We start from the raw sequence: 13,796 nt of genomic DNA on the forward strand, positions 1-13,796 counted from the left end.
TGGTCAGGCGATCGCCCCACGCCCATTGTGATTCTTGTTGTGACCAGTACTCAAGGTAGCCTGGAGCGACGCCTCTACACGACATCATGTCCAGGTCACCACTTGTTGAGAGCTCTGTTTAGCGAAGGCACGGAATATACGTTTTGACAGGTTGAGATTGGAAAGTAGACTGGCTTTATTCAAAAGTAAAAGCAGGTTTGCTGAGTGGCTGTGGTGGCGCCCCAGTCGGGCAGCCACCTCGATTCCAAGAAAGAGCAGGAGGCAATGACGCCCACGGCGAGGCTAGGCGAGGTAAACTGGACTTCCGCTAAGCGGGGACAACGTAGAGACAGGCGGTCTCTACCAGAGTGTAGCGACAACAGGGGGTTCCGCGTTCCATCGTACAAATTCTCATGTTGCTCTCTAACTGTGACAGCCACCAAGGTGTTCTGGCTCACGTTATCTAGGTAATTCCTAATGATGGACTACTAACCAATTTTAGTGCAGCATGCCGTGAAATAATATGGCAAAAAGTGTATCTTATCCTAAGTGACCTCAAACAGCAGGTCGACGTGAAGAGAGATGTGCGACAGCGGCGGCCGGGTGATTGCGGCTAGCGGAATAAATCCAATAAAACAAGCTTCTCTAGCTGTTATTACGATATCAATTATACTAACGCTCGAGGCGCAGTTGCGCCATCACCATTGTCATGCTGTCCTGCTATTGACGACGCATGCGCGGCCTGCACATGTAGAAGTAGGCCTCCAGAGATGCGCAGTGCGTTTTGTTCCAAAAGCGACGAAACCAAGTGGACGCACTTTCGCGCTCTTTCTGTCGTTTCTACCAGAACCAGGGCAGCGGTCTGGCTTCCACTGCAGGCATCGGCGTTGTGCGCACACATATTAGCGTTCGTGCTGATAATGATTACGGAGTTTTACGTGCCAAAACCACTTTATGATTATGAGGCACGCCGTAGTGGAGGACTCCGGAAATTTCGACCACCTGCAGCGCGATCGGAGATATTTTGTTCGCTGCGCGTTCTGTTCAGTTGCTGCAACGTCACAAAGTTGCAGTATGCAAAATTTGTGACAGCGGGGCGGAGAGAGCAGCCAATCAGGAAGCGGTGACCTCCCCGGAAGTTTACTTCCGTCGTTTGTCGTCTGCTTGCAAGCAGTATACTACAAAACCAAATGTTTCTCGTCTTCCAAATGAATTAACTTTTTATCTAAAAAAATCTATTTTTCTTCTCAAGCCCAAACACGTTTTCAAATAGTAGTACGTGTGAGTACTGCAATTTATAACTACAAGGTTCTTTGCGTCGTCCCTAGGTGGTGTCACGCACAGCGAGAAGGAAAAAGAAAAAAAAACGACGGGAAGAGTTGCGCACTTTTCAAGAGGCAGCGACAACATCCCAGTGGCTCGCTGGCACCGATGATGTGGTCGATTTCTCTGTGCAACCAACGAATTATTTGTTTCGAGAAAGAAAAACGACGCCGGAATTCACTTTCTGTCATTTCTTCAAACGCGTTTCGCAAACGTGCCATTCTGCAGCCGCAAAGGCCGCCTGTTGGATCCAATCCAATCCACCAGACGCGCCATGCGAAGCCGTATGATCGCTCCAAACTTCTCAACTCCCGTCGCGTTCGGACGAAATGCTCGGTGGGCGGATGATTGACAGGAGCGTGTCGTCATTTTGACGTCACCAAAAACGGGGCGGCGCCCCGCGGCTGGCGACGTCGGCGCGGAGTAGGCCAATCGCGCGCGCCGGTAACCGAACGAACGCGCCGAACAACCATCTCCGATCGCACCCCTGGAGTTCTTTAACGTGCACCTAAATCTAAGTACACGGGTGTTTTCGCATTTCGCCCCCATCGAAATGCGGCCGCAGCGGCCGGGATTCGATCCCACGACCTCGTGCTCAGCAGCCTAATACCATAGCCACTGAGCAACCACGGCGGGTCGTTCATGCTGATCAGCTGTGTGCATACCACAACGCGGTGAACGTCAAGCTATGCTTATGCAACCCTTTCTCTGGACACTGACCCACGCCGACGGTGTTCCTTCAATCCCACATCGTGCACCATTCAGGTGCGACGTCTGCAGCGCCGCACGCTCGCCACGCCAGCCTCCTGAGACGCCTTCAGTGCGACGCTAAACCCTGCTATCGCTTTAGATGCTTCGCCTTCGGGTAAAACTGACAATTATTTAGCGCCTCTTTTTGCAGCTTTTAATTCTATTGTGGAGCTCCTGTGCGAGTATTTAGCAATGACTTGATCAGCCGTTCGTAAACTGACAAGTACTTAAAATTTGCAGCGATCTGTGTATTGATGTTCCAGATATGTTTCTGTATTGTGTGAAATTTACTGTGTGTAAAACTGTAGCTAGAACAGCAATGCACTTCACGTCACGTGTTCAGTCTGTATTGCTCGAAATTGATTCTAATCACGAAGTTTCTAGCAAAATGGCATGCTATAAACACCGGCTTGACTTCCATTCTGCGGTTCGAACATTCTACGTAACGAGTATAATTAAAATGTTAAATATTAAAGCTTTATTCACTATTGATACTAGTGCAGCAGAGGATTACAGTTTCTCAATTGTATTTGGTTATTATAAAAATGAGTTAGCAGAAAAGTTCCGCCTCAGAATAAATTTTAACTGCTGTCAGTGACTCTTACTACTTCACCCGATAAAACAATCAAGGTAAAGCGAAACCGATGGATGTCATATGGGCGCTTGCAAGTACGCAGTTCGTAATTTCTATGTAGCACTCATGCACGCACTGAACAACGGCGCAGAGAGACTCACTCGCTGGTCTTGTCGAGCAGCTCCTGCGGCGGCTGCACAGGCTTGGCAGGCTCAGCTCCGCCGTGCGTGACGGCGACCACGTGAAGCTCAACCTCCGGGTTGGTAGAGCCCGCTTTCGGGTAGCGCAGTGGCAACAGTGCCGGGTACTGCCCCTCGTACAGTGGAAGCATCATGGCGCTAACGGCGGTGTCGTTGAAGGTGGCGTAGCAGAGGCGGCTTCCGCCGGGCGACCACCAGAGCGCACTGCTCGAGCCCAAAACCTCCTCCTCGTACAGCCAGTCGGCCACGCCGTTGAACACGACACCAGGCGAGCCCGTGTCCGTGAGCCGCACGGGGGACGAGTCGCCCACACTCGGGATCAGGTACAGGTCGTTCTCGAACACGTACGTCTGGCCACAAGAAGGGAGGAGGAAAACCAGCGCTTACGAATGCAAGAGAGCTTACCATCTGTTTCCCGCTTGGGCGCTCGCCAAACATGACGGCTCCCGCGTGATAACGGGTCGATCGCCGAGGCCACGGCCAATAAATGACTGCACTTACGGAAGAGAACTGCGGTGAATTCGCGACCGAGACCATAGCCTGTATTCACGGTACTTCACTCACGTAAGCATTGTCTGGCATTGCCCATCGCGGCCATGATGTTCTCATTATCACGCAGGCCGATGTCGTGACTGAAATCGCTTCTGCGTTAGAGAAGTTTCCTGAACACGGGACCAGGACTTGTATTCAGGAAACTTCTGTTACTTCATTCCACCGTGCTTGCTAAAACCAGAGGGCAGGGGAAAGCGTCAGAGAAGAACATGTGTGATGCTGACGGAATGCATTACATCCGCTCCCCAACTCCGCCCCTAGGTCGCGGAACAAGATGGCTTCGGATTTCTGCAATATTTACTGGAGAACCGCGTCTATTTAGTATAAATATTCGCGAAGAAAACACGCATGCGCACGCAGAAGAAGAAAAGAGAACAAAAGAAACGCGTCCAATTGTGACAGCGAGCGAGGCGACGCATTCAGGACAATGACTGACAATGCTTACGAGCAAAATAGGACTATTAGGCACTATATTGCTCAGAGAGGTATGACTAAAGCCTACTGTTTCAGAGGACTGTACCCATTGGATAACGGACAACAAATGCGCTAACACGTTACTGCTTTGCCTGCAACACACAAGGCTTCATGGATTTTTTGGTGCCCCTTTTGATAATTTCTTTACTACATAGGCGTTACGGCAATACACCGAATCCAAAAAGGAAAAGAAATAGGGCCGGCTTTCTTGAAGTATAGTTTGTATACGCTAGAATGGCTTCCAAGAACAACCACCCACATATCGCAGACGCACTATTATAGAGGATGACCGTACTGCGACAGTCTTCAGGAAAGTAAAGATTCGTTAATTCGGACCCAAGGCTTCTACAACAAACATTTCGTACTATGAAGCAGTTGGAAAAACGGGGAACAGCTAATCGCGATAGCGTATATATAAATGGCAATTATGGCCGGACTCTGTTTCATAGTTTTTAGGAACGGGCCTAGAAGGATTCTACATATTAGCTCAGAATCGAAACGCACCCATTAATGTCTACTGATGTTGCATTCATTTATTTCTATTTTGTCACAAGCTTCTCGTGCCAACTTCTGCACGACAGTTAAGGGCACATATTGCAAGTAGACAGAGAAAAAGAAAGAACAAGGCAAAGTTAGGGTCTGTGTGTACGCACCAGCTGGTTTCCAGTTTGGCCCCAGGCAGCATATTGTAGTTCTTCCTGGTTCGAGCTGTGCTTCAGCGGAAACACCTCTCTGAAGAACATAAGAAAACAAGAATAATTGCGGCCAATAAGTTAACCCTACTATTCCTCAAAACAACAAAAAAAGGAAGTAATTCTAGAACGCCAGATTGTATGCTTGCCGCACATACGTTGGCAATGTGTACCGTCCCGGTTGTTCAACCGGTTACGAGCTCTACAAAATAGGCACAAAATCGTAATTTTGCTATACACAATAAGGGTAACGTGGTGGCGACTGCATGCACAGTAAACACAAATAAGCGGTCTATATCAATTCATAATAATCCATCCATGCCATCCGCTAAATAGCTCTGAAGTAGGGGTGTATGGAGGTGGGGGAGCGTGTGATCTATTACTAAATTACTGGTTGCCAGAGCACGCAGCTTAATTATCTGTACACTTCTACTTCTGAGATATCGGCTTGTGAATAAAAGGCGTACAAATGTAAAAAAATGCCCAGAAGCTGCTAGCAATACGCACGCGCCATTTTCGGCTTCAACGAAACTTAGTTCAGTAAAGAAAACATGATGTAGCATTTGTATCTAACATATTGTGACATCAAGGGTGCTCTTTAATTGTGCAGAAGTTTAGCAATCGCAGTGTGTCTAAAGTGTACAATATCAATCCCGGACGCTATAAGATAACGGCCTTTTTTCATTGCACTGTGTATTCCCATTAAATATGATTAACAAAATTAGATATCCGCGTAAATAAACGTCGTCATGATGCTGGCGGGTGTTTTCGTTGATTCGAAAAAAAAATTGTATTTTTGCAACCGAACTAACTAAATAAGAACATTAAACTGGGTGAGTCCGTACTGGTTCATGTTTTAAGGGTAGCGGTATAACTAACTATAAGGCTACTTTAGATATGTTATGACAACGAAGCAGTGCGGCGGTTTTTTCTTTTTCTTTTCGCTTCGCGGCTATCGCAGTGCACACTGTACCAATCATATTTGCTTTGTTTTACTTCTTCTTGCTGCTTTGTTTCTGTTATAGTGACTCACGGTTAGCATGTTACATAAATAAACGTTTTTACAAAACTCTCCCCCTTGAGAGTCGGCACTTTGTCCGTCGTTTTGTGTCTTTCTTTCGTTCCGTGTCAGTTATAGTGCTACCCTTAACACAAGAACAGAACTAAGGTTAACCTAAAACACGAAGTAAAGTTTTCCACGCAACATACTATATGAACCCGGCAGTACATCTTTCCTGTCATGAGCCTAGACGTAATATCTTTTTGTTTTTGCTAGACGGCTCAGAACTTTCGGCCAGATACTCAGTTGGGTGCATGCCACTCGTTATCGCAACGTTCGTACGAGTCTTCAGTTGGCAGATGTTATGATGATGTTAGGTGAGTCGCAGGTGTTACAGCGAAACATTATTGGTGCGCAGCTGGCGCAGCTACTGGCCGCGTAATGAATAGCACATTTTTTACCTCCATCGCTCACATCCACGCTTGTTAAAAGAAGTGTTTCTCAGTTCCTCTATTGAGTTCCTCTATAAACTGCTTCAAAATCAGTGGGAGACTAATTACCATTTCGACATTTTTCTCGGGTTCCCATTTGAATCTTAGCAGCATGTATTTGATCTCGGAATCAGCTTATTTGTTTATATTGTAGGTCAAAAGTAAAACCTGTCGAAATGACAGAACATTTCTGTAGGACTGCATACCAAGAACATTTACATTGGTACGCATGTCCTTGACTGCTTGACTCCCAGGACAATTTTGCACTGCACACTTCATATTTATCGCTTCGGCCATTACCCAATGATACATGTTAGTACTAGAGCTTTCTAAATGACCACGAAACCAATAAGCGACGTCAGCCCACAGCGACTCTCAGTGGCATAGTGGAGTAAAGAAAAAGAAAATGAGACAATGACGTTGGTGTTTGTGTATGTCGCTTACCTGTTTGAAAAATCATAGATCTTGTACTTTGCGGTGAACGAATATCGGAACACCTAGAATGAAAAGAAGGAGGGTAGGGAAGTAAGAGAGTTATTACGTAATGATGTACAAATCTTTCATTAAAAAAAAACCGTCTCTGATGTGTCTAAGCTAATTGTAATATTGCTAGCGATTCTCTCTCCTTTTCTTCATGACTATTTTTTCATTGAATGTCATTAATTATTTTTAAAAATTATTAACAATATATTTGCATGAATGATCGACATATTATCGGAGTTATAGGGCTCATTGAAAACGCCCGAGTCAAATGTTTCTCAACAGTGATCCTTTGAATACATGTCATTATACTGTGCACTCCATGTGAAGTGAGAGCTAAACGTACAGTTATCCCAACGAAGGGTACTTGGAAATGCGGAGTTCCTCTAATAAGAACCAACTATAGTGAAAACACATTGCAGTTTACAATACAAGGCAATTAAACGAAACATGTTGCATGTAACGCTGACCTGTACAACTAAAGCTTAAGATTGTTTAGGTTCTGTTTAGAAACATGTTGCATGTAACCCTGACCTGTACAACTAAAGCTTAAGATTGTTTAGGTTCTCTTTAGCCAGCGCGGATCTTGGCTTATATTCACAAAACTTCCTCTCTTGTAATTAAATGCTTCTTTGGTCGCGTTTGTCCTCTTACATCAACCGGGTTTCCCCCATGCAGTTCCTATACGTTGAGAACAGTTAGGTATGCAATTATGGGCATAACGTATCGCGCAAACTTTGTTTTTAATTTCAACCAAATGGACACCTGTACCTTAAACACGAGAAAATACCGACACACATGTGAAAGAATTCTCATTCATCAGTATACTGCGAGGGGACGGACGATACACGCGACGTCCGGCTGAGCAGTTTTGCTAATACAATACTGAGCATGCGTCGTAGGCACTTTGTGCCAACCCACGGTTATTTTCCACGGCACTACTGCATGAGAAGCCCTCATGGTTGCCCTTTCGAAAAAGCGTCCATCCAAAGATTATTCTCAGTAGTGTCACAGTTTGTTGACACATTAATTTTTGTGCTTCGATCAACCTTGAAACTTATTAATCTTAATCTATAACTTAAAAAAAATGCAAACTAGCACTAGGCAGATGCTTTAAAAAAGTCAGTAGCAATGACTGCGGTTGCTCAATATGCAACGAGCGAGTAGTGAGTGAATAAAAACGGTACATAAGCTATATAATTCACTTACGGGCACAATGTCGTGGACAAGTAGCAAGAAGTTGAGATCAGGCGACACATAATACTTGCGCACGTCATATTGTCGCTGAAAAAAAAAAGGACGAAAAGGTAAAGACAGTATAACCATAAACAGTAAATACAACAAAGCTGTCCAAGACGACAACAGATACGTGCTCGAGACAGAAAAAAAAAAAAGAAGTAAAGCTATCGCTCCGGTTAGTCTTCAAGACATCCGAAGGCATGTTTTAGTTGCAAGGAGGTCGCCTTTCCTTGACTGCGCCGACCTGTGCCGCGTACGAGAATGGACCGGCAGCGTCAACGTTTTACAGCGCCTGCACGCGCGTAACAACGGCTGTGTAAATACATCAAAGCTTCGCGCGCGATTCCCGCGGCGACACATAAAGCGCGCGCCTCGCTCGTGCGCGGACGCTATCTCCCCGCGTTCCTCGCGCCGGCGGGGTGAGCCAGCCTGTGTGGCTTGCGGGCGCGCTTAGGGGCTTTAACTCGGCCGCTTGCAAACGGCCCACCCGCCTGGCTGCGTCTCGTTAAGATGTGGCGCGCATTTGTTCGGCATCCAACGACGCCGTTATTGAGCGGACAAAGTCCGGAGCGCGCGTGGGATGGGCCCGCCTATTGCATTCGCCGGCGCTGTAAACGTTTACGGCCCCGGCGAGGCGCAAGTGGGCAGCGAGAAGAGCGAAGGAGCGTGTCCAGAGCTCGACCGGAACGGTCGGCAAGCAGCCAAGGCCAGCACAGCTCTCACTGCGGGAGGGAGGCACGCGGCGAGTGTAATGCCAAACAAACGGAACGAGCGCTTCCTGACAACCGACTGTCCGACGGCAGCTTTCTGTGCTGGCATTAAGGATGGTCCGCGTGCCGCCACGCCGCGCAGAAGCTCAAAACAGTATACAGCCAAAAACGAAAAAACACATGTTTAGTAACGAGTAACAAACAGATAGATGTTTAGCGTTTGCCTTTTCTTTCCTGTTCAGTAATCAGACGCATAAACAGCAAGTATCTTCCGGTTACACCCACGGAAAGGCATCCTGAGTACGGCGGTCAAGCCAACGAGAAGCTTGACCGCGACATCAGCGTCGAGGAGGTGCGAGCGGCCCTGCACGAACTAAACAGCAAGTCAGCGGCCGGCCCGGATCACATCTCGAACAGAGCGCTCAAGAACCTCAGCGATGTGGCCATCGAAAACCTCACCGGTTACTACAACAAGTGCTGGAGTGCGGGGTCACTGCCCCAGCAGTGGAAGAGTGCCAAGACCATACTCATCCCCAAACCAGGCAAGCCGCCGAACACGGACAACCTCCGGCCCATCTCGCTCACGTCCTGCGTGGGCAAGGTGTTGGAGCACGTCCTCATGTGTAGGTGGCAGGATTACCTCGAGGAGTCGGGACTATACCCCACCACGATCATCGGGTTTCGGCGTTCCCTCGGCACCCAAGACGCGATGATTCTGTTGAAGAAAGATATAATTGACGAAGATACCCTAACGAAAGACAACAAGGCCATTCTGGGGCTGGACCTGCAGAGCGCCTTCGACAAGGTGAAGCACTCTGCAATCCTAGCCCAGGTGTCCAGACTCAACATGGGCGCAAGAACATACAATTATATCAAGGACTTTCTGACGGGACGGACTACCGAGCTCTGCGCCGGCGATCTACGGCTCCAAGAGAAGAGGCTCGGCAGTGTCGGGACCCCCCAAGGCTCGGTCATCTCGCCGTTGTTATTCAACCTCGTCATGATCGGGGTGGCCAAGCGACTCTCTCGCGTCGAGGGCGTCCGGCACACCATCTACGCCGATGACATCACGCTGTGGGTTCCGGGAGGCAGCGATGGTCACATTGAGAGCACGCTGCAAGAAGCCGTCGATGCGATTGAAGACCAACTGAACGGTTCCGGTTTGATCTGCTCACCGAGCAAGTCAGAACTGCTGGTGTTGCCACCGAAATACGTCAGACGTAAGAAGAGCGAAGCGAGGGATTACGAGGCCATCAAGATCGTGACGAGGAACGGCCACGTGATCCCGGAGGTCGACAAAATCCGGGTGCTCGGCATGATCATAGACAAGCGACGAGGCAACGGCGAGACTATTTCCCGCCTTACAGCCAAGATTACCAACGCAATACGTCTCATCAGACGGGTCGCCAACCGCAAGGCCGGGATGAAGGAGGAAAGCTTGACTCGGCTTGTGCACTCCTTCGTAATCAGCCACGTCACCTACGTTGCAGCCTTCCACAACTGGATGCAATGCGAAAGGAATAAAATCGACGCCCTGATACGCCGAGCTTACAAGGCGGCGCTCGGACTATTCGAGTGTACGAGCACCAACAAGCTCCTGAGCCTGGGGGTACACAATACCCTCGACGAAATTGCGGAAGCGCAACGGACCGCCCAGCTGGAGCGGCTCTCTATGACCGAAGCCGGCAGGCGCATACTTCAATACTTGGGCTTCACGCCCGGAGCGAAAGCGGCGAGTAGCGACGTTTTTGTCCCGGACGGAACCCGGCGCCGGATTCGGGTGGACCTCATCCCGAGAAACATGAACCCGGAGTACAACAAGGAGAGAAGAGCGGCGAGGGCCAAGGCCCTCATCGACTTTCACGCCAAGGACGAGCACGCAAGGTTCGTAGATGCGGCAGAATACCAGGGAGACTGCGCGGCGTTCGTAGCTACCGTCATCAAGGCTTCGTCCGGCGCGACGAGGGCAGCGGCGAGCTTACGGGTCCGCGAGGCGTGTCAGGCGGAGGAGGTGGCCATTGCCCTGGCCATTGCCGACCCCGGGTGCCAGACGGTGTTGTGCGATTCCCGAAGTGCAGTGCGGAATTATGCAAAGGGCAAAGTGTGTGGTGAGGCTGTGCGCGTTCTGTGCTCGGCTGACCTGCAACGACAGAATCGGTGTGTTAGAATCAAGTGGTTCCCGGCGCACGCGGGCAACGATGCGTCCGAGAAGCACGATAACCACAACGAGACGGCGCACGCAGTGGCGCGAGCGCTAACCAACCGCGCCGCTGCAACCGACCGTCCAACGTGGTGTAGTGCCAAGGACCGCATGACGACGTTCAACGAACTTACCCAGTTCCACCGCCTGGCTCGAAGGACTTTCCCACCCCCGCACCCGGGGCTGAGCCGAGCGGAGGCGGTGCTGTTCAGACAATTACAAACTGGTTCTTTACCCACCCCAGTATTAATGACTCATCTATACCCTAAATTATATGTGAGTGATGTGTGCCGCGTGTGCCAGCGGGAGAGGGCCACCCTGACGCACATCCTATGGGATTGCACCAAGTTTCCCAATGAGGCTTCGACAAGTACAGCGATTCCTCCGCGACTCGCGGCTGCGGCGGAATGCTACGACCACGAAAGCCAAACCTGGGCCGTCCAGCAGGTCTCGGCGGCTCTTGAAAGACAAAGGCCGAGCGAAACCGACGGAACGTTGCCCCCCAGGGCGACCAACCGCGGGAGTAACACGCGCTGGAGTTGAGTAGAGACCACCCGCTGAGAAGACGTCAGGGCCCGCGTCACGGCGCCATTTAGTCGTGGTGTCGTTCTGCAGACGACTACATGAAGTTGTCTCTCTCTCTCTCTCTCTCTCCTGTTCCGATTAGTGTTTATACGCGTGCTTCAAAGCACATCCGTTCTCCCTGAAGAATCAATCACCTAAACGACGGCGCATAAGAAAAACATGTACTGCTGTCCGGAGAGTGCTCCTGCCGCGTGCCTCGTGTGCTTCCCGTGTTGCGCCATCCTGAAGGTAGTGCCTCAATCAGCCTACGACGCGGCGCTTTTACGTCTCATTTTCACAGACCTGCAGGACCAGCCTTCCCCGCCGAGCGTCGATATGACTTTCTTTTCTGTTCTCCAAACCTGAATCACATCTAGATGCCTGAGGCCCAAAAACACAAGTGTGCTCCGGAAGCAGGTCGCGTATCGGAGGCTCGCGTTTCGTCGCGCGCCCAGTTTGAGTGACGACAGAAAAGCAGACAGGTGAGCACGATCACTATTGTTCGGTGTCGCAAAATGAGCGGTTCGATTTTTCTTTTTCTGTTTCTTACATTCTACATCTTCCTTTTTACTACTGATTACAATTTCTTCGGTTTAACGATCGTATAGCACAACGTGGCCAGCCGTAAATAAGAATGCTTCTGAAATCTGCAGCCATTCGTAAAACATGGGGAAAAGATTCCAGTTTTTGTAGTTTCAAGCCTACGCCAGCCTTGCCAGTCCATAGCTTTTCCATTCGAGTTTCCCCTTTATGATAAACAGAGTCTTTCTATCTATAGATTCGCGTGACTCAGTAAAATGAAAACGTTCGCGTTGCGACATTCGAGTGAAACTGGACCCGCGTAATTCTGGCGGCTTGTTCTTTTAGTTAGCGTGGGATCTGGCCACGTGATTCGAGCCATTGCTGCAAACTTACACTACGTACGCCCTTGCATTTTTTCAGTAATGTCACGCGAGCTTCGACCGGAGAACCAATCAGCGCCGTATGAGGGAGCACATCGCCCAAATAGTCGAGCGTACGCGCGTGCGCGCAAAGCTCGGCCCACTGCATGTGTCCTCGTCTAGGCCGTCCCGCTAGGCGGAAGCTGTTGAGATGAATCGGTGTTCTTACCTGATCCACAGTGCACCTTTGGTTTCGTCTTGCTGACAAGTAGAGACTATTTACTTCCATCTCTAGAAGGCCTTCGATAAAGTAGACCATGACCGTCTTTTGGAGCTAAAGATGCAAAGCTATGCAAAGTATGGTGTCTGCCCATTATTTGTAAATGGCCTTCGATCTGGTCCCCTCCTTCGGGGAGTGGACATATCACGGCTTAAAACCATATGGAGCGTTTGAGCACCGGCAAAGTCGAGACGTGCCCACAAATGCGGCTGCCTTCATGTAGTTTTCTTTTTAACATTCTTCAGGTTTTTTTTTCCCGCGGAGAATAAAAATATGGAAGTATTAAGGCATCGCACTTGATCTGCGGACTTGAAAATATTGAAGATTTCGATTTTTTTCTATACTCTTCTCAAGCCGCGATATCCTATTGATGCAGACCCGTTGCCGTCATCGCAAACGCAACTTTTTTATGCTGCTGTTTAATTAAGTGAAAAACAAGAGACAATACTTCCTACTGTGGATTTGTACGATAATACGATAGCAAATGAACCTCTGGCAGCCTGTACAACCTCAGCAAGCGAGTCGTAGAGCGCTGATACAAGAACGGGGTCTACTTAAAGAGCTTCCCACTGTTCTTCAATCTTAGCCCACAGTTTGACACAACTCGCGTTCCTGACTGGTTAAGTTTCATTATACCCCATATTTTCAACAGTATTCACATCTGACCCTAATAGTCGTCAGTCTGTGTCATGACGCCAAGATCTACCAAATGCATTCGCACGGAACGAGAGACCAGCCTCATCCGTAGGCGTGTCTCGACTTGCATGTGCTTAAGCGCACCACGTGGCTTTTAGTAATGATCTGCGTAGGCGTCCCTAAAAAAATAAGTGAAAAGACAAGAACAGATAAAGCGCCATAAGCGCAGGCGGATATTCCACTTAGTGGAACATCCTATAGCCGAGGACCATTCCATGGGCGGAGTTAATAGCGCGCACGCGCGTATACTCTCGACCGTTTTGCCGACGCACTCCGTTATATTTTTTTAAGAAATGCAAAGATACACATGTGCGCGTGTATGTACAATACTTTGATTGACTGTGTGATTCATTTTAGTGAATAAAAATGTGCTTGCTAAATCGGCTATCACTGGATCCTTCCTCTTGCCTGACACCATCGGGCCAGATGACGTTGGGGCCTGGGCAGAGAATAGAGGATCTCTTAAACTTCACCGGAGTTCAATCACTATTGAAATTTTGAAGCAGTCGGAGCTAATACGGTTTTTCTGTTCAGTTTTTCCAGCCGCTTATGACGATTTCCCGCATACAGATGGCGAAGTGAAGCTCTTCATTGCTGCTTCATTGTAACTCAAGCCATAACGCGAGAGTTACCTACTCTACTAAGCGCATGACTCTCAGAGCAACGCTCTTCGCGTAGCAGCGTCACCGTGAATGTGGGACCAAGGAATCG

At 48.9% G+C, this 13,796-nt stretch overlaps 1 protein-coding gene across 24 annotated transcripts in view; it reads right to left on the minus strand.

The window, feature by feature from the left end:
• The window catches only part of LOC135905734 (inactive dipeptidyl peptidase 10-like), a 480,802-nt gene that overhangs the window by 31,822 nt on the left and 435,184 nt on the right, over positions 1-13,796 (minus strand). For all 24 annotated transcript variants that reach the window (XM_065436724.1, XM_065436734.1, XM_065436742.1 and 21 more), the window contains 4 exons: positions 7,725-7,799; positions 6,480-6,532; positions 4,506-4,584; positions 2,788-3,176 (listed from right to left, as the gene is read on the minus strand). In XM_065436724.1, coding sequence (XP_065292796.1) covers positions 2,788-3,176; positions 4,506-4,584; positions 6,480-6,532; positions 7,725-7,799 — 596 coding nt within the window. The remainder of the gene's footprint in view (positions 1-2,787; positions 3,177-4,505; positions 4,585-6,479; positions 6,533-7,724; positions 7,800-13,796) is intronic.

This window comes from Dermacentor albipictus, chromosome 1 (assembly GCF_038994185.2).
Source record: "Dermacentor albipictus isolate Rhodes 1998 colony chromosome 1, USDA_Dalb.pri_finalv2, whole genome shotgun sequence".
Lineage (NCBI taxonomy): Eukaryota > Metazoa > Arthropoda > Arachnida > Ixodida > Ixodidae > Dermacentor > Dermacentor albipictus.